The sequence below is a fragment of the Acipenser ruthenus genome, chromosome 52, assembly GCF_902713425.1.
Source record: "Acipenser ruthenus chromosome 52, fAciRut3.2 maternal haplotype, whole genome shotgun sequence".
Lineage (NCBI taxonomy): Eukaryota > Metazoa > Chordata > Actinopteri > Acipenseriformes > Acipenseridae > Acipenser > Acipenser ruthenus.
Window position 1 is genome coordinate 7,617,823 of NC_081240.1, and position 21,359 is coordinate 7,639,181.

General features: G+C 39.4%; 1 protein-coding gene across 1 annotated transcript; it reads right to left on the reverse strand.

The window, feature by feature from the left end:
• Positions 1-5,718: 5,718 nt before the first annotated feature.
• Positions 5,719-9,684, reverse strand: LOC131723046 (GTPase IMAP family member 9-like). The gene is made up of 3 exons (XM_059016371.1): positions 9,636-9,684; positions 9,055-9,105; positions 5,719-6,733 (listed from the first exon to the last, which is right to left on the reverse strand). The coding sequence occupies exons 1-3, from the start codon at positions 9,649-9,651 to the stop codon at positions 5,958-5,960; spliced, it is 843 nt and encodes a 280-aa protein (XP_058872354.1). The 5' UTR covers positions 9,652-9,684; the 3' UTR covers positions 5,719-5,957.
• Positions 9,685-21,359: the final 11,675 nt, after the last annotated feature.

Genomic DNA, 21,359 nt, shown 5'->3' on the forward strand with positions numbered 1-21,359 from the left:
GATTTAAAAGCCCATTTAGTTGTCTCATAGATAAATCCCCGTAAATCAAACCAATGTTACTATGAACACGTTCCTCAGTTGTGATAGAGATACACGAACGGCTTAACACGAACGGGGGGGGGGGGGGGGGTATGGAACTTTGTATTATTAAATTATGAAAACAAAACGTGCATATCTCTCTTTCTCAAAGATTTTAAACATAAATAAAAACAACTAGCAAGGCTTGTAAAAGCTACTGATAGATCGATAAGATACCAACCTATTGAAAACATACGCATTATTCTGTACAAAAAGAGGTATCAGTGCTACAGCACCTTGGTGAGACACGTTATACAGGTGCAGAGGTATCAGTGCTACAGCACCTTGGAGAGACACGTTATACAGGTGCAGAGGTATCAGTGCTACAGCACCTTGGAGAGACACGTTATACAGGTGCAGAGATATCAGTGCTACAGCACCTCGGAGAGACACGTTATACAGGTGCAGAGGTATCAGTGCTACAGCACCTCGGAGAGACACGTTATACAGGTGCAGAGGTATCAGTGCAACAGCACCTCGGAGAGACACGTTATACAGGTGCAGAGGTATCAGCGCTACAGCACCTCAGAGAGGCATGTTATACAGGTGCAGAGGTGTCGGCGCTACAGCACCTTGGAGAGGCACGTTATACAGGTGCAGAGGTATCAGTGCTACAGCACGTTGGAGAGACACGTTATACAGGTGCAGAGGTATCAGTGCAACAGCACCTCGGAGAGACACGTTATACAGGTGCAGAGGTATCAGCGCTACAGCACCTCAGAGAGGCATGTTATACAGGTGCAGAGGTGTCGGCGCTACAGCACCTTGGAGAGACACGTTATACAGGTGCAGAGGTATCAGTGCTACAGCACCTTGGAGAGACACGTTATACAGGTGCAGAGGTATCAGTGCTACAGCACCTCGGAGAGACACGTTATACAGGTGCAGAGGTATCAGTGCTACAGCACCTTGGAGAGACACGTTATACAGGTGCAGAGGTATCAGCGCTACAGCACCTCGGAGAGACACGTTATACAGGTGCAGAGGTATCAGTGCTACAGCACCTTGGAGAGACACGTTATACAGGTGCAGAGGTATCAGTGCTACAGCACCTCGGAGAGACACGTTATACAGGTGCAGAGGTATCAGTGCTACAGCACCTTGGAGAGACACGTTATACAGGTGCAGAGGTATCAGCGCTACAGCACCTCGGAGAGACACGTTATACAGGTGCAGAGGTATCAGCGCTACAGCACCTTGGAGAGACACGTTATACAGGTGCAGAGGTATCAGCGCTACAGCACCTTGGAGAGACACGTTATACAGGTGCAGTTGCTTTCAATGGGCAGCAGGTGGCACATTTGGGAACGTGCTCTCTTTATCTGATCCATATAGTGTGAAGGATCACAGTTAATGTTATAATTTAAGAGTGAACCCCACAGTTCCTGGATTCGATCATCATTATGTGCATTCATAGCACTCTTCAGATTAGCTAAAGCGACACGGGTTTGTGAATACCTGCTATCTGTAGAACACACGTGTAACTTGTTGTGTAAATGGGCTGCTGATCACATTGACAGTGAAAATATGCGGCAAGTCTGTTGTCCAGAATGGTCCAGAAGTCACCCCTCTTTGAGACCTTGTGCCTTGTGAAATAAGACTTCTATATGACACTAAAGAAGTCACCGCATTTGAACAGAAGACAGTAAACAGTATATCTAAGTAAATGTGTATGAGGAGGGTACAGACCCACACATGAACAATCCCACTACACTGTATGAGCTGGGTACAGACCCACACATGAACAATCCCACTACACTGTATTTACAGAAACATTGCAGTGTCTGTTCAGTGAATTGTTTGTGTAACACCTGCAAGCTAGCCCTGACTACGCCAGCGAGGGAATTGCACCCTCAGAATTAAAGTTCTTTTTTTCGGAGGGCAAATCAGGGAAGAGAGTAACAAGGACACAGTTATTGTCAATTAAAAATGTTTTATTGTACAGAATTAAGAATTAGCAGCAGATCATTACCATAGCACGTAAGTGCTTTGTACAAAAAAAAAACTATTAAACAGGGGTTTCGTTTAAAATCACAGTAAAAATCCGAAAATAAAAACAACCGGTTTAAAAACAAACACAAAACACAAAACGCCAGTGCGTGCAGAGGAGGGGACATCGATAAACACTATTCATCATCATCATCATCATCATCATTGTCATCGTCATCATCATCATCATCATCATCATCATTGTCATCATCATCATCAACATTGTCATCATCATCATCATTGTCATCGTCATCATCATTGTCATCGTCACAGCAGCAGCAACTTACTAGGTTTACCATTTATTTTCATTCCGTCTCAGGTCCCCTTTCCTACACGCTCAAACAAAGACAGACAGACAGACAGGCAGGCAGACAGACAGACAGATAGACAAGACAAACGGTGGATGGCCATCATGGAAAACTAAAATCAAGTGGTATTTATAGTCAGGTGCGAATTTTCAATTGCTGGGTCATTAATTAATTAGCTTACAAAATCAATGGAAGTGCCGGATCAAGGAAATCGTGCACAAATCAAAATATACAAATAATAAATAAGTGCAAAATAGAAATGTGAAATAACGGGTCATTTGGACCCTGTTACATTTGTAACTCTGCTCTGCTGTGTTCACCTAAATAAACAGAACGCTGCTTTCAAGTCTTGTAGTGGTGACTCTACCTACAGCTAGCCGGGACATTCAGGGAAAACTTCACAGATGCACCTATCTGCCTGTTTTGTTTGTTCAGAGAAACTTGCCACTCCACTTTGATCCACCAGGTCTGTGTTTTGTGTAATATACTGTGTCTGTATGTGCTGTTTATGTGCACTGGAAAACAATGCATGCTTAGAAACAAACGGAAACCTGAAGACTGAAGACTTCTGGTCCAAACATTTGCCATTGAATTTGGTTGTTTCTTTTAGTAATTTTAAATTAAACCAAACCTGTACATTTTGAAGTCATTCAGGGCCTGGGTTTAAAAAAAAAAAGGCGTGTATGAAGAGTTACTAGAAATTTGGATGTAACTATGAGGAATAGCCACTAGGGGGCACCAAAGGTCCACTTTTCTGAGAAAAGAACAGCCGCTGTACCACAAGCAGGCAATGTTGTAGTCTGTTCAATTGAAGAGTGATCAGGTGACCGAAAATACAGAAAACTAAATCAGTGAAGGTGGTTGAACAGTAGCTGCATTGTCAAGTTATGGGAAAAGATTCAGTTGTATGGTCTAATCAATTTGATATAACTTTGAACACTGAGGGGCACATCCACCCCACTTTACACAGTGTTTATGTGTGTGTGTCAGTGTGTATGTGTATGTGTGTGTGATTGTGTGTGTGATTGTGAGTGTATGTGTGAGTGTGAGTGTGTGTGTCTGTGTGTGTGTGAGAGAGAGAGAGTGTGTGTGAGTGTGTGTGTGTGTGTGTGTGTGTGTGTGTGTGTGTGAGTGTGTGTGCCTCAGTGTGTGTGTGTGTGTGTGTGTGTGTGTGTGTGTGAGTGCATATAGAAAATAATGTTCTGTATTACAATGGCAGCTGCAATGGGGTGAGGCTGGTAGAATGGACCACAGTGTGCTAACTATACCCTCAATGATCTTCAATGGCAGACAGACAGACAGCGGCACTGCAATGGCTCTGTATCACACTGAGGGGCAATGGTAGCACAAGTATAGGGCAGCTACAATGGGGTGAGGCTGGTAGATTGGGACCACAGTGTGCTAACTATACCCTCAATGATCTTCAATGGCAGACAGACAGACAGCGGCACGGCAATGGTTCTGCAATGGTTCTGTTTCTTTTCGTTTCTCATCAGGCCTGACATGGACGGCTCACCGGAGATCCAGTTGCCTCAGCTTCCATTATACTGCTGGAGTGAATAGGAAATCTACACCAAGTTGAGCCTTAGATAAGCATACCAGTATAGAAATCTTCAGCTCCACAATGCTACAGCAGTTGTTGTGTACGTTTGCTGTAATTGATGATCATTTTGAATGGCTCCTAAAAGTATCTAATAGACTGAGAATTCAACAGCAACTCATTTGATGTTTACTAGGATTGCACACATGACCAATGCAAGGGGTGCAGCACAGTGTAGCGAGCTAGTCGCTCTGCTCGCTGCTGCGGGGGATGCCAGGCAGACTGCAGCCGAAGCCAGCGAGCACAGCTGACTCAGGGGAACTAGAACACCACTGCTGCTCAGAGGAACTCTAGAATATCTCCTGCCACTGATTAATCAGGTGCACTGTGCTTCTGACTGACAGGAAGCAAGGAAGACAATAATTACAGGATTGGAGCAAGAATATAAACATTGCAACCAAGCTTTGGGATGGATCTGAATTGACCTAAAAGATCTGTGGAGACTAACCCCAGAAAGAAACATTCTTCCTGCTTCTGAGGGGCATTTATGCCGTATTTGAGAGCAATGTCTGTTCAAAAAGCAGCTATTTTATGTATGGAACAGAAAGTAAATAGATTTTATTGAACAAGAGCTTAAAAATCTGTCTCTGCAGCATGAAGAGTCCCATCAGAAAACTAAAACTGCTAAATTATTATAAAATTATTATTGTAATAAGAATGAATGTTGAGAATCTCCATGTATCATTCTATCACCATCTATATGAATCAGAGAATAAGAGCAAAAAAAGGAGATTCTCAGATGTTTTCTTTAAGGGCTTCCAAGATTGATGAAGAAAGACAACAGAGTAAGCCACTTCCTGATCAGGGAGAACTGCAAGGGAGGACAGTATTCCTAGTGAATTTTACAAACAAATAAAATACAACAAATTATTGCTCCAATCCTGTGACCCCCCCCCCCCACCCCCACTCCCATAATGTAATTATTTCAGTCAGTCACCCCCAAGGAAAATCAAGACTACCTTTGATACCACAGTTATTGTCTTAAAAAAAAATCTGTCCCAAATATTAGCAGCCATGTTGCAAAACATCTTTACTAAACCAATAACACCTGATCAGCTGGGCTTCAAAGGACTTGAATATAGTATGTGAAAGATTTAGAATATAGTATGTGAAGGATTTAGAATATAGTACGTGAAAGATTTAGAATATAGTATGTGAAAGATTTAGAATATAGTACGTGAAAGATTTAGAATATAGTATGTGAAAGACTTAGAATATAGTACGTGAAAGATTTAGAATATAGTATGTGAAAGACTTAGAATATAGTACGTGAAAGATTTAGAATATAGTATGTGAAAGACTTAGAATATAGTACGTGAAAGATTTAGAATATAGTATGTGAAGGATTTAGAATATAGTACGTGAAAGATTTAGAATATAGTATGTGAAAGATTTAGAATATAGTACGTGAAAGAATTAGATTTCCCAGGTGCTGCTGTTTTTGAATGCAGAGAAGCCATTTAGCACAAAACATGCTTTTGCAATGGCAGTGCCACCATGAATGTGTGTTGTGTAAATGAAGAACATCTGTCCCACACAGTCATTCTGCATCGGTAGTCAATGGATAATATGCGGGGTACCGCTGCTCCTGTGGGATGGATTGTAAATTCTTTACCAAGTGTTTAAAGAAGACACAATTATGTATTCAGGTATACCTATATGTTTAGTGAGCAAAGGACCAGAGTACAGAAATGAGTTATATTCAATTAAATGAAGAGACAGAAACATTTATTTTCTTAACAATTTATTTGTTTTTCAGAATTTACTGACACAGAATTCATTTTGTATTTAGCTTTTTTATGCATGGCAATAGAAGGTGTACTAAAAGGAAATTCATACTGATTTATAGAGCTAAATACAATGTTAAGCTTTGGTTATTAATCATTGACTGCTTCAAATAAAAATACAAAGTTAAGCTCATATTAGTACAGAAAATAACATGCAGAGGACATTCAATAAACACATCAGAGATGTTAAACAGATTATATTAAACTACATTTGAACTTATACAGTGGCTCTTCTTCCTTCACTTTCCCCTTCTCCATTTCTACATTTTGACAGGTGGATGCATTGACAGTGTAGCAGCTCTCATAATTAGATTCCACCATTTTCATATTCTGTGAACTTTCCTTCCTCTCTTTTGTTTCTAGTTTTTGACTGGTGGATGCAGCTGCCTTATTGTACATCTCCATGGTGTAATAACTCCAACAATTAGTTTCCACCATTGCCTCTATTTCCATGACCAGTTCAATAGCTTGAGCTGTATTGCGCTTGTCTTTATTGTTAAAGACATGATACCTGTCCCCACATTTATCAATAAGCTGCTGGAGATCCCCTTCGACTCCCTTAATGTACTCCTCAATTGTCATGCCATTTTCCAGACTGTCTCCATGGGTGAAAAGGACCATCATGTATCTGGCAGCACTCTCACCCAAAATAATCTTCACTGCTTCCGTCTCTCTCTGGGTGTATCGGCCTACCTGTAGCACCAACAGCAAAGCGTGGGGTCCCGGGGCAGACAGAGTGACACAGTTCTCAATTTCCTGTTTAATCTGATCAGCAGTGAGCTCTGTGCCAAACAGGCCGGGAGTGTCAATCACAGCTATGTGTCTCCCAGCAACTTCTTCTGTGCCCTTCCTACACTTATTAGTTATGGAAGTGGAGCTGAGTTTCGAATCAAACTCCCTTTTTCCAAGGATGGTGTTTCCTGCAGCACTCTTCCCAACTCCAGTCTTCCCAAGCAGCACAATCCTCAACTCTGCAATGAACAAGGACAAAATATTGTGACAGAAATGACTTTCAGGAAAAACCCTGCTTTCATAAAACTAAGTGTATTCCTCACAGGACTCAGTTAGAAGAACTGAAAGTATAGATATTCTCATCACTGACTTCACCAACAGTGCCGTGAAAAAGTATTTGCCCCCTGTCTGATTTTGTGCATTTTTGCACATTTTTCACATTGTATTTGGTCAGATTTTTTTGTGGGTTGTAGTAGTATATAGAGGGAGTCTGAGAGAAAAAAAATTACCCCAAAGTTTGGTGCTTCTTTCATTTGTTTTTTTGTTGTGCAAGGTAATCAAACATGCAATCTTCAGGTGTGAAAAAGTTATTGCCCTCCCCACCCTAGTTAGCTCAACCCAATTAAAGGGGTAATTAGGGTCAGCTGTTTGAGTACTCTGGGTAACAACCAGGCCTGATTTGGGCCAGCCCTGCCCAATATAAATCTGACTAACTTTGACCCTTACCAGAGTGAAGTTGTCAGCACACAGGTTCTAGAGCAGGGCTTCTCAAACTCGGTCCTGGGGATCCTCTGTGGCTGCTGGTTTTCATTCCAACTGAACTCTCAATTACTTTAGAAACTTAATTGAACTGATAATTTGCTTTATTAGACCTTTTTTACTTGTTTTCAGCTCTTGAACAGTTGAATATTTCAAGTTAGCTATAACATTTTGTAAGTAACTTGAACTGCAACTGTTCAAGAGCTGAAAACAAGTAAAAAAAGGTCTAATAAAGCAAATTATCAGTTCAATTAAGTTTCTAAAGTAATTAAGAGTTCGGTTGGAATGAAAACCAGCAGCCACAGAGGATCCCCAGGACCGAGTTTGAGAAGCCCTGCTCTAGAGGCACATCATGCCACAAACAAAAGAAATTCCTGAAGACCTCCGGAAAAAAGTTGTTGATGCCTATCAGTCTGGAAAGGGTTACAAAGCCATTTCTAAGGCCCGGGGCTTCACTGAACCACAATCAGAGCCATATTGTCCAAATGGACAGTAGTGAATCTTCCCAGGAGAGTGGCCGTCCTGCCAAAATCTCTCCAAGAGCAAGGCGTAAAAACATCCAGGAAGTCACAAACAACCCTAGAACATCCAGGGATCTGCAGGCCTCTCTCGTCTCAGCTAAGGTCAGTGTTCATGACTCCACCACCAGAAAGACACTGGGCTAAAATGGGATTCATGGCAGAGTAGCAAGGCGGAAACCATTGCTCACTAAGAAGAACATGAATGCTCTTTCAAGTTTGCCAAAAAGCACCTGGATGATCCTCATGAGTTCTGGAACAATGTTCTATGGACAGATAAGTCAAAAGTGGAACTTTTTGGCCAACATGGGCCTCGTTATGTCTGGCGAAAACCAAACCCTGCATTCCACAGTAAGAACCTCATACCAACAGTCAAGCATGGTGGTGGTAGTGTCATGGTTTTGGGATGCTTTCCTGCATCATGAGCTGGACGCCTTGCCATCATTGAAGGAACCATGAATTCTGCTCTGTATCAGAAGATTCTACAGGAGAATGTCAGGCCATCCGTCCGTGAGCTGAAGCATCAGAGAATTCTACAGGTGAAAAGAATTGTGGGATATGTGGGATCGAGTCATAGAAGCAAAAAGTATATTTCAAGGTTTTAAAACAACATATCCCACAATTCTTTTCAACGTCCCGTCCCTGCCTATTGGCTGAGTGTCGCAGAGGCGGCACATTCAAATTTCAAACTGTACAGGATAGACACGGAGCATGATTTAGCTTATTTGTTATTAAGCTACTGACTCTCTGTTGAACCGAATACTGCTTTGTTTTTAGCCGTATTTGTATTTTCATCGGCAGACGCGCTCTGGATGCAAGCACAGTGCTGACATGTCATTTCCTAAAATTATATTAACAGAGGTTTCTGGTAAATATATAAAGAAAAAAGGGAGTGTGTATTTTAGCACTACTACAAAAAGACCATGTATAGAATTAAAATGAATGGACTATAGAACAGTAATTGTTTTGTAACAAACAAGATTATCCATAAACTAATTTTTACAGAAAATAAATATAAAAAGAGAATTTCGACAAAAGCTGCTGTGAAGCACTGTGGTTGAAAGTGAAAACGTTACCCACGAAACGTTTTTTCCCCCAGAAAGCAGAAAACGTTAATCTGTTGACGTTTCTCTCGTGAGACTGGGTTGTATACATGGCTAAGTCAACATTTTAAAAAACCTTATTGCATTATTTATTTTACACAGCTTGAGACCCAAGCATGTGTAAAGACAACACAGCACTTCTGGAATGTCCTTACAAAATCAATTATTTAAATGGCTTACCTGCATTGTCTCTCGTGTTTGATGCCTGAGGTGTGGCTCCAGATAAAGAACCTGAAAAGAGAAACAGTAGAGGTTAATGATAAATGTTAAGAACTGTAATATACTCTGTACAGTACCTGTCAGAAGTATCTTTCCCTCCATACTTTAACGAGACCTGGTGCCCGTAGTTTCTCCACCAGGTGACGTAGTCTGACTCCAAGTGGTGACATTGCTCTTTTTGACGTAGTCGGCAGGATCTAGGTGTTAAATCCACACCAGGGCAGGGTCAACAGGCGGTAGCACCTCCAGAAGCGGTAACCATAGTGATGGCCATGTTTATGGGAGCTCCATGGATCCCAAAGTTAAAGGGGATAGGTAGTGAAGTAAAATTTGGAGACTGGCAGGCACAGCTACAGACCATATTGAGATTGCAAATGTTAGATGAAGGACAGAAGGTAGATTTTATCATTCGTGCTTTAGAAGGGGATGCAAGGAGGGAGGTATTACTTTTAGCACCTACAGCTGGGGCCACGAGTGCTGGAGGTCGTAGAGAAGTTTTATGGAGATAGGGTTGTTGTAGCTAAATTATTTAAATGACTTACCTGTGTTGTCTCTCATGTTTGAAGCCTGAGGTGTGGATCTAGATAAAGAACCTGAAAAGAAAAACGGTAGAAGTTAATGGTAAATGTTAAGAACTGTAAGATACTCTGTACAGTACCTGTGGGAAGTATCTTTCCCTCCATACTTTAACGGGGCCTGGTGCCCGTAGTTTCTCCACCAGGTGGCGTAGTCTGTCTCTAGGTGGTGACACGTGTCTTATCCTGATGTCAGTATAATTAAACATTACATTACCAGCGGTTCTAAAGATATGTGGCGTGGCAAGGGAGGTGCAAGCTGTGTGGTTTTTTTTTGAGAGGTTGGATGATTTAAAAAAAAAAAAAAAAAAAATACAAAATCATATATTTTAAATCTATTGTATTTAAAAATAACTAAAATAAAATAACGCAAAAAGCTTTTGTTTAACGTGCTAATGTTCCTTAGCAACTGTGATACATCACATACGATGCGTGGTTCCCCCCTCCCCACCCCAGTAAACTTAAAAACAGTATCAGCAGCGCGCTTACAGTGAGAAACAGATTTAAAGAGAAATGGATCGTTTTGTGACAAAGGGAGAAAAACGTACAACACAAACCGAAGTGAGGGCAGCAGCGGAGGTTCCAGCAAAACGCAGAATCCAAAAATATGCAAAGCATATTTAAAAATGGACTTTATATGGAGTGGGTCCAGTCGTGCACCGAGGCCTCAAATGTGCGGCGAAGTACTGGCAAACTACAGTATGCAGTCCTGCAGGCTACACCGGCATCTCGAAACACGACAGCCCTACCTTAGTATCTAAACCCGTAACGTTTTTTCACAGGAAGCACAATGAGTTTATTTATTTATTTATTGCATTTATATAGCACTTTTTATACAAAAGTACATAGCAGAAAAAAGAACAAACCACAATACATTTGTATAGCAGGCTACCTGTGCAAGGCCGACTGGAAAAGCATGAACAGTTCCATGCATCCCAGTGCCGCAGATAGGAAGTGGCTATGGGCCACCTTCCCCCAATAAGACGAGGCTGCCAAACCATGCATGGAAAATAATAATAAATGATTAACTGTACCACAAGATTATGCAGCCTTTATATATTAAAAAGCCAAGAGAACACCCCTCGGGAAGCAAGCAAAAGCAAGGTCCTCCCAGCGTGCACAGGCACCGATACGCAGACCCGCGTGCCTGCTAACAAGAGCTAAATGTAGCGCTCGTCTGTCCTGTAATAAAAGCAGGTGAGAACCCTCTTAAATAACCTTCTGAATTGCTTATTTGCAGGGAAGGAAAATAAATTGCAGCAACTTCTGAGTCCCGAGATTTCTTCCTACACACCATGTACAGAACGCAGTGTAACCCGAGTGGGCGGGGCCATTCACCAGGATCCAGCATAAGAGAGATATGACTGACAGCCCTGTACTGCAAATAGCTCCTATCTTTAGCCTTGGACAGGGACAGACACAAAGGCTTTTATTTAAACAGCCCTCCTTAGCTTGGAGATTGGTCGTGCCTCCATTTGTCAAGAGCCACCTGCACAGTTTGCATTCCACTTTGCTTGGGCTGGACTCAAACTGAAACCACATGGTAGTCGAGAGGTGCGTACGTGTCTTATGCTGATGTCAGTATTATTAACTTGTTACAGTTATAAAGAATGCCTGTCTTTGGATGAAAGGGCACAGGAACCTTTCCCAGTAACTAGGAGGGACGGAGGGGTGTGGGGGAGTTAGAGAGTACACAGCTTACCAGAATAAATTGTGGGAAATGTGGGATCAGGCATAGAAGCAATGGTATATTTCAAGGTCTTAAAACGACATTTCCCACAATTCTTTTCAATGTCCCGTCCCTGCCTATTGGCTGAGCGTCACAGAACAAGCAGGGGCGACGCATTCAAATTTCAAACTACACAGACAGACACGGAGCATTTCGCTTATTTGTTTTTAAGTTAATGACTGTCTCTGTTGAACCGAATACTGTTTTGTTTTTCGCCGTATTTGTATTTTCATCGGCAGACGCGCTCTGGATGCAAGCACAGTGCTGACATGTCATTTCCTAAAATTATATTAAGCTAGGTTTGGGGTAAATATAGAAAGAAAAAAGGGAGTGTATATTTGAGCACTAGTACAACAAGACCATGTACGGAATTAAAATGAATGGACTATAGAATAGTCGTTTTTTTTTATTTTATTTTTTAACAATTTAATTGGTTTAAAAGCAAACAAGATTAGCTATAAACTAATGTTAACAGAAAATAAATATAAAAAGAGAATTTCGACAAAAGCTGCCGGGAGGCACTGTCGCTGCTGATTGATTGTTTATACACGCTTTGAAAGGGGAGTCTCGTCTTCCAGAATATCACTTACAATGTGCGCCATCAAAAATAAAAATAAAGTTTATAAAGATGATTTCAGCAAGCTAAAACACCACACGAACAATTGTCATGTGACACTTTCTATATTGGCTTGCTAGCTTACAATTGGCTGCTGGTCCGCGGCGGTGCGGCACTGAGCGCTGGTTTAACATGTTACAGGTGTTACACACTGAGTGTTGGTTTAACATGTTACAGGTGTTATACACTGAGCGCTGGTTTAACATGTTACAGGTGTTACTCACTGAGCACTGGTTTAACATGTTACAGGTGTTACACACTGAGCACTGGTTTAACATGTTACAGGTGTTATACACTGAGCGCAGGTTTAACATGTTACAGGTGTTACACACTGAGCACTGGTTTAACATGTTACAGGTGTTACACACTGAGCACTGGTTTAACATGTTACAGGTGTTATACACTGAGCGCTGGTTTAACATGTTACAGGTGTTACACACTGAGCGCTGGTTTAACATGTTACAGGTGTTACACACTGAGTGCTGGTTTAACATGTTACAGGTGTTACACACTGAGTGCTGGTTTAACATGTTACAGGTGTTACACACTGAGCGCTGGTTTAACATGTTACAGGTGTTATACACTGAGCGCTGGTTTAACATGTTACAGGTGTTATACACTGAGCGCTGGTTTAACATGTTACAGGTGTTATACACTGAGTGCTGGTTTAACATGTTACAGGTGTTATACACTGAGCGCTGGTTTAACATGTTACAGGTGTTATACGCCAGCGCCAGGAGGCACTGACGCTGGCATGCGTATCGGAAGACTCAGCGCACTGCGCTTTCTCGCGCATTCTTAAACAACTTCCGCTTTGAAATCACAGAAGTGACCATTCAAATCTGGTACGTTATGCTGTTTTCAGTGTTTTGTCTTTACTATCATATTTTAGGAGCGAGAGCGAGAGGGAAACTAAATTTTATGTAGCAAAATCTAGGAACAGTGAAAGCGATTTGCCCAGCCTGACCTGGATTATTTTATTTGTTGGTGTTAGAGATTATATTTGTTTAACCTTTTTATTTCGCTCTGTGAGCACAGTGTTTTTGTTTAAACCTTTATTTTATTTTTGTATTTAAATAAAACGGCACATGCGGCGTTTGTTTTGAAACTACAGTACTGGTGTCAGTTTCCTTCCTGCTTCTGACCTGACTTCACCGCCCAGCCACCCTGTCACACAAATACATTAGGTCTTGTACATTTTTTTTTCTTACTTCTGCACCTTTTGCAGTGGACTTCTCATTTTGTATTGTTTGTCATGAATTTAGAGAAATTGAGTGTCTGCTTCCAGTTTATATATCATTAACAATTTAGAAATAAAACGCAGCTACTGTACTGTGTGCAAAGAAAATGTAACCATATTTTAAACTCGCAGATAATTTAAATCAATTAACTTTTTCCAACATTTTTGTAAATCATGGAGGTAAACATTTCATTAACTGAAGTCATCAGGTATGAATAATAACTATTTCATATTGAGAGGAACGGTAGTTCCTCGTACAAGTTAGAAAAACTACTGAGTCTCTATACAGCTCAAAGAGTTTTGCTGTTTTCACCATGTTGCAGCGGCAAAAATAAAATCACTTAGAATTACCATCTGTATCAGTATCAAGTCTGAAACTTTCTTACATCAAATGTGAAAAAAACGTACATACCTCTTATACACAATGAGATATAAGTCGTCAAACTAAGGTCAAATTGTTATTCTCCTTCCTCTTCCGTTTACTTTTTAAGGGTGTGTAGCGCCTTTTCAAACAGAAAAGCTAAATAACTGGACATCTACCAATCCTGTGATTCCACATGTTGGTCAACGTCAAAACAAACCAGGGAATGCAAGCAGTTTGAGATCCACACCATTTATATTAAACAATGGATTTATGTTTTAAAACAGCACATATCGCAGGAAAAAAATAAACACCGTGGTTTGAACTTGCATCATGACACTCTTAAAGAGCACACGACTTTAGCCCGCTGCGCCCCTGCGCAGTTGTTGAAATGCGTTCATTTTTTAAGCTTACATCCAAGCCTGACCAGCTTTCACTGAAAACCTGAAGGTGCTGCTCGATACTATAAATGTTCTATTTCCTGTTTGAAAATTTCTAGTTTCCTGTTTGTTTGGTAGATACCATAGAATGGAATTGTAGACAAGAGTGGCATGTGGCTTCCTTGTCTAAATCTCTGATAAATTGTAGTTCCTCCTTTTAATTAAATAAAGGAATAGTTTATTTGGTAGAAATAAATAAATGATTTAAACAAATGCATAGAGGAATAAATACATTTAGAAATAAAGAAATGAATACATGTTTATATTATAAATGTATAAATAAATTAATAAACAGCAAGCTAGAAAACTACATGTCATATTTATTGATTTGGCTGATGCGTTTATCCACAGCAATTGACATTTATATACCTATATAAAAAGTACAAGTTTCATGTAAACATATATATTGAGAGGAACGGTAGTTCCTCATTCAAGTTAGAAAAACTTGTCAGAAACTGCTGAGATTTAGTTACACATAGGGCCATGGAAAATTCAAGGTACTTTTTCAAGAAATTGATGAATGACAAAAAATTCACCGATTGTCACGAAAGTGACATTTTATTAAAAAAAAAAAAAAAAAAGTTTCTATTGCAAGTTGCCTAAAATTAATAGCGCATCACAGAAAGTCACCGAGGTTGAAACATTTAATGGTAGCTACTGAGTCAACATTTACATTGTAACGTTTGTTATATTTTAAAAGACTGTTTTAAACAAGGGTCATTTAAATGTGTTGGCTGAAAAAAGTAACAAGCAGACAAAACTGATTAAAACTAAACAAGTTTGAATGACAAATTCAGCAACATTGTCGAGTTTTGTAAACATTTAAAACTTGTATGCTATGTTCATACAGTAATTAAACAAACTGTGTTGCATAGCGTTATGCTGACTGAAAAAAAAAATGTTTAACAGAGTTTAGTGCAAGTGACAAAACCGAAACTGTGTGTTTTTCTTACACACAGTAAATTATATATGATGTTTTAAACCACATAACATCGTGCTACTTGAACGAATCAACCTGTACAAAATAATCTGAAGAACAGGAAAAACAAGAAGAAAATCGGATGCGGCTTTTTATCCGTCTTACGTGTTGTGCAAGCACGCTCACACAGAGTTATCTGGCTCGTGAGCAGAAAACTAGTTATTTGTTGCTGGGTCCTCTGCCCCTGGGATGTGTCGGCATCGTCGCCCTCAGTCAGTGACCACTTTCTGTCCTACTAACTGCTCCTTTCTGCCTCTTCTGCCTCATCCTTCACCCCAGCTCACGCCCCGTGAATTGTATTATTAAAAAATAGTAGATTAAACAGCAAAAATGAGCTGATTTACTTTTACTTTATTGAAATGGACCGCAAAGGGTATTAATCGCTATTGAAATAATTGTATAAGAGAAGTTATATTTATTTATTTATTTATTTCACGCCTCCACCCGCTGTTTTAATTGTATTTGGATCATTCCAGACACCACTTGATACATGAGCGCAACAGACTCAGCAATGCATTGATCATTAATACATTTTAAAAACAAAACATCAAAGTCACAGCATGCATTATATTCGGGCCGGGACATTTCAATTTGATGAGAATAAGCAGAGCGTGACATTAACAGATGTGACATTAAATTTGACTGTATTATGGCTACGTCTGTCTTCTTTTCATACACTGTAAAACACAAGCCTGAAGTTCGCTTATTCGCCAGCTTCTTATTCGCAGGCTTTTAAGTGCATAAATGTATTTGTCTACGTTGAAGAAGTAACCTTGCTTTTAAAGGGTTAAATCACTTTGGGCCGCTGATTTCTCTGCCAGTACCTGACAAGGGGCAACCCCTCTGCAAGCTACACCTGTATTTAGCCCTGCCCAACGTGGTTTACTGAGGAAGAACGGTGGGTAAATATGCCACATATGCCAATCGCTCAGCTTCTGATTCGCTCTTTATGTATCTACGTTGAATAAGTACAGAAATCGGCGGCACAAAGTGATTTAACCCTTTAATGCAAGGCTTTTTTCCAGCGAAGAAGCTGTGCAATTTGCATATGCGTCATGTTTGCCCTCTGTTTTGCCCTAGTAAACCACATTGGGCCTGGCTAAATACAGGTGTAGCTTACAGAGGGGGTGCCCCTCGACAGGTACCTGCAGAGAAATCAGCGGCCCAACGTGATTTAACACGTTAAATGCAAGGCTACTTATTCAACATAGATACATAAAGAGTGAATAAAATGCTGAGTGATTGGCATATGTGGCATATTTACCCGCTGTTCTTCCCCAGTAAAACACGTTGGGCAGGGCTAAATACAAGTGGGGCTTGCAGAGGGGGAGGCTGTTGTCAGGTACTGGCAGAGAAATCGGTGGACCAAAGTGATTTAACCAGTTAAATTCAAGGCTACTTCTTCAACATAGACAAATACATTTATGCACTAAAAGCTGAGCGAATCAGAAGCTGGCGAATAAGAAGCTGGCGAATAAGAAGCTGGTGAATAAGAAGCCAACTTCAGCCTCGTCTGTAAAACCACAGACGTGTGAAACGTTTGTATGTAAATGGAATGTGTGTATTGTAAAAAAGTGCTCCATTCCTAAACAGCAGTGTTTATCCTCATTATACCTGGACTCTTGACCGGAGGGTTGTGGGTTCAATCCCAGGTGGGGGACTCTGCTGTTGTGCCCTTAAGCAAGGTACTTTACCTGGATTACTCCAGTAAAAAGCCAACTGTATAAATAGGTAACTGTGTAAAAAATAATGTAATTGTATGTAAAAAAAAAATAATGTGATATCTTGAAACAATTGTAAGTCGCCCTGGATAAGGGCGTCTGCTAAGATATAAATAATAATATTAAAGACACTGAGAATAAACGTATTACGTCATTGCAATCACTCGGGTGAAACAATGTCTTGTAATTTGCCCAAACAAGTATTTCTCAACTAAGCTTTCAGCAAGTATTGTAGTGTCCTTTGGGTCATAGAATAACATGTTTTGATCTGTGTATCTAAGCAGAATACATAAATACTTTACATTAAAAAAAATAGTTAAGAAAGAAAAGTTTCTATGGTTTCTGAAGTACTTTAATGTTCCCCAGAGGTGTTCTCAAAAAAAGGTCACCATTTCCAAGACGCTACTGTAAAAAACTAATTTATACAGCCAAAAAATGCCAGGTCCTGGGGGAGCATCCCACTGAAAAATGCTTGGTCCAGAAAGGGTTACACTTACGTACCACTTATGCAAAGCACTCATTAGAAAGCTAAAAATGTACCCTCTTCACAAATTAGCGAAACACCCATCAGATCGCAATTGATTGCACATGTACCAAATTCTGACAAAATACCACTTGTTGACATTACATGGGTCGTATTTTGGTATGTGTACCACTTTCTAACACTACACCGGTGCTGAAATATCCTGCATCCCCTGGGATTTCTGCACCCCTCGCCCCCCTTCGGCTCTCTGCGGAACGCCTCCTTGTTTTGTTTCACATCACGTGCACGCGCAGCTAGGAGGCAGGAGGCACGGAGATTTGAATACACGTAATCTTTGCGTGCTGTTTTTATTCTCTTTTTAAAATATAATAAAATGGATAACGTTTTAATTTTCCCCAGCAGGCTAAAATTTTTTTTAAAAAAACGTACTACCCAACACTCCTCTTTTTCCACAGTGTACATTTGGTGTGCGTTTGTCATTATTTATTGGAAGTCTTTGAAACGAAGAGTTTGCTAGTCGTCGTATTATTATTATTATTATTATGGTATACAGCTATAGCCTATTATCTGGCATCCCCCATCTTTCAACGTTTAAAATGAGCTCGGTTGGAATGAAAACCAGAAGACACAGGGGGTCCTAGGACCGAGTTTGAGAATCCCTCTATTAGGCAAAGTCAATCTATTAATGACAAACTTGGCAAGTGTTGGAAAATGTGGCTCTCCGCTAGGTGTAGACAAAAGCACAGCTTGTGGCAGTTTTCAGCAGCTGCACAAAATTGTCTAAATTAAATGAGGAGAGGAGCAGTAACACATACGACCTCCCTCTGAGTCTACACCGAACGTCTCAAACATGGGCTCCAATACTCGGAACGAGGCATTGATAAAAAGGCACAGTACATATGCATATTTATTTCTCAGACCTGTAAAGCGCTTTGAGGTGTATGAAAGGCGCTATAAATAAACAACTTTGAAAACTGAAATAGATTAAGACATTACAGTGACCCTCTCTTCTGCCGAGGGTGCGGGTGAGGGGGCCGCTGGCTGTTTCATCCCATGTTAGTCCGCTAGCAGCATTTGTTTTTTGTGCAATATTCAGTCCTTTTATTCTTCTTTGAGGAAAACATTATACGGCTGTGTATATTATATATATATATATATATATATATATATATATATATATATATATATATATATATATATATATATATATATATATATATACACATACATACTGTCTTTAAGGTGTACATCTTGTAGCAGTATCTGTAAGCGAGCTCTGTTAGTATAATGTTTATTTTTATTTTTGTTGCGGTTTCTGCAGATGTTATTACTGATTTTCCTTTCTGGTTTGTAAAACACAATAAACAATTGCCTTAATTAGGCTCGTTTATAAAGATATATATATATATATATATATATATATATATATATATATATATATATATATATATATATATATATATATATATATATATATATAATGTGTCGCATGTGTTCCAACATATGATTATGTAGTTCAATATTAAATTCGACTTAAATAACTATTAGGAACACACTGCTGTGTTTATGATGCAGTTCCAAACGTGTATATTACATAGGAATATATACAATTATATAAAGAGCATACATTAAAATGTGGCGTTAGGTCACTTAAACCTATTTGTATCTCGTGTAAGAAATGATTTGTTAATCGGCGTCTGCTAAATCACTAATTTAATTTCCAAGACCATTCAAATGCATTCCTTGTGTTGCGTGGTTCATGTATTTGCATTTGATGGGGTACGATTTGTAAGCCGACCAGTCGTATTGACTGGACTATAGAAACAGGGGATAACTGATCGAAAGACCTATCGTATTTGTAGTTACAAGTTCTCAATATTGAACCGAGCTCCAGTTTAGTCATTGCAATATTGGAGACGTCTGTCACATATCCTCTCTCTTCAAGCGGTTCACTGTAATATCCTGATCACAAACCACGTCAAAGATACTGCGCACACATCTTCCGATGCCCTCTGGTCGCTGTAATGGTCAGCTTATATGTCTTAAATATAGAGCACAAATTAGAGCAGCCATGTTTCTCAAAGTTCAATGAGGTAAATGACAGATAAATTGGTGTAAGTGGAATACGACAGGTAATACGTTAGAAACGCTACTTCTATCGTATATTCTGCTCCCAACGTCGTACTTGCCCAATAAGACATCGTACGCATGTAGAAACTAGCCACATAGCGTATTTTAAATCGATAGGAACAACTTTAATGTTGCCTATACATAAAACAGGTGACTGTCGGTTTTTAGAATTACAACTTCTTTGAACCCTAGCACTTTGATGAAAAGACGCAATTTCTTGTATTTTCCTTTTAAAGGCATGATTACTGTAACAACAAACCCAATATCTACCACCATATGTCCCAGCTATGGTTTCCGCAATATACAGTTTGGGTTTATTCGCGATGTTAAAATGTACTCGCCTGTAGTCGTGTCCATGCTTGCTGTCTTCAGTAATGCTGCGTTGCAATGTAGCTCTCCAGTTCTTCCTCCGTGCCTTTTAAACAAAACAGACCAGTGCCGCCCACAAGCCAGTCCCCTGCCCTTCATGCACACGCAATGAACGCACGAAGAAGCAGAAGTGTCTTTTGATTCGCCGAGCAAACGTCTTTAATCATAGTTACTTACATTTAGTATTTGGTCAGGTGTTAAATATGATTACCTGAAGTTATAAACAGTATAATTTTATAATATGTTAAAACCAAACGAAAGAGGATCGCATATCATTATGAAGTAGAACGTATTGATAACAAGAAACCTTGGGTCAATATTTTACTGCAAATCGTCATGGCGCAATTTCTATCTGAAACAAATAAGAAACAACGTAAGACTACACGTACCTAAATCCGAGCTGTTTAGATCTGATTTAACTTGCTTTAAAATGCTGAAAGAGCGTATATTTTAGATGTATCTGTTAGCTAAATGTTGATGCCAAGTGTAAAATAAAGATTCAAGTTCCATGTATTGTATTCACGGATGTATTTGTTAGTTCCCAGAATAAACCTGTCAGCTAGGCTAAATGTTGTCTCGCCAAGTGTAAAAAAAAATAAATAATAAAATAAATAAATCTAAAGACTGTGGTTTCCAGATTTAATTGTCATATTGACTTGAAATTTTGTTTTAATTTTATTTTTTTACACTTGGCGCCCCATATTTATGGGGTGTGTTCCTCCATTCTGAAAATAATATGCTAGGGACGATTTATGTAAAGCTTCGAAAAATTAGCCCATATTAAATACATGAACATGGTTTTCTGAGAATCCTTTTAAATTAAGTCACAATGTATGCAACTTACATTTATTCGAGACAGAGTAACACTTGAGAACTATAAATTGTCGAGTTAAAAAAAATATCAAACTTCAAATAATATAAAAAAATCTGGAACTCAAAAATCAACCCAAAGTAAAACTCAATTTTAATAAACGTAATTTAAAGAATCATTGTTCCTTTGCATTACACACTGAACACACTTTGTTTTCCTTACATCCTATAAATGTAGTAATGTGTTAATCTGTTGTTACCTTTGTCATGAAAATGACATGCATAGATCATTTGGATCCTAATATCAGTGTAACAAACCTACCAATGATTGGGTGCAAACCACAAGGGAGGCACACTTATAAAGGAGACGTCTTAATATCCAATCCAGTAGGATAAAGACAATATCCACCTCCATGATTTCAAAGCAGTGACTAATAAAAACGAATAGTTCTGTTTATTTCATGACTTAATAAAAATTGAAAGCTCTGCTAAAAATATTCTGTATTCTATATTTGATATCGGTTTTATTAATGGTTTCAGAAAACGTGAATTTAATGATGTTTCTCGTTTTAATTTGAGTGAGTTTGGTAACTTCTATGCAGTCTAAAGAGTTTGATAGTACCGTATATCAGCAACCACTAGGGGGCAGCAGTCATCATTGCTATTGGGACATTTTTAATCCGTACCTGGGGACTATCTGGAAGTTCTTCGTTCGTTGCAATTAGTGCTAACTAGCGTACTAGTTTGGTATAGTCCTGAAGTACTAACCACGAGATCATCCGCAGCTTTTTGTTCGTTGCAATACCAAACAA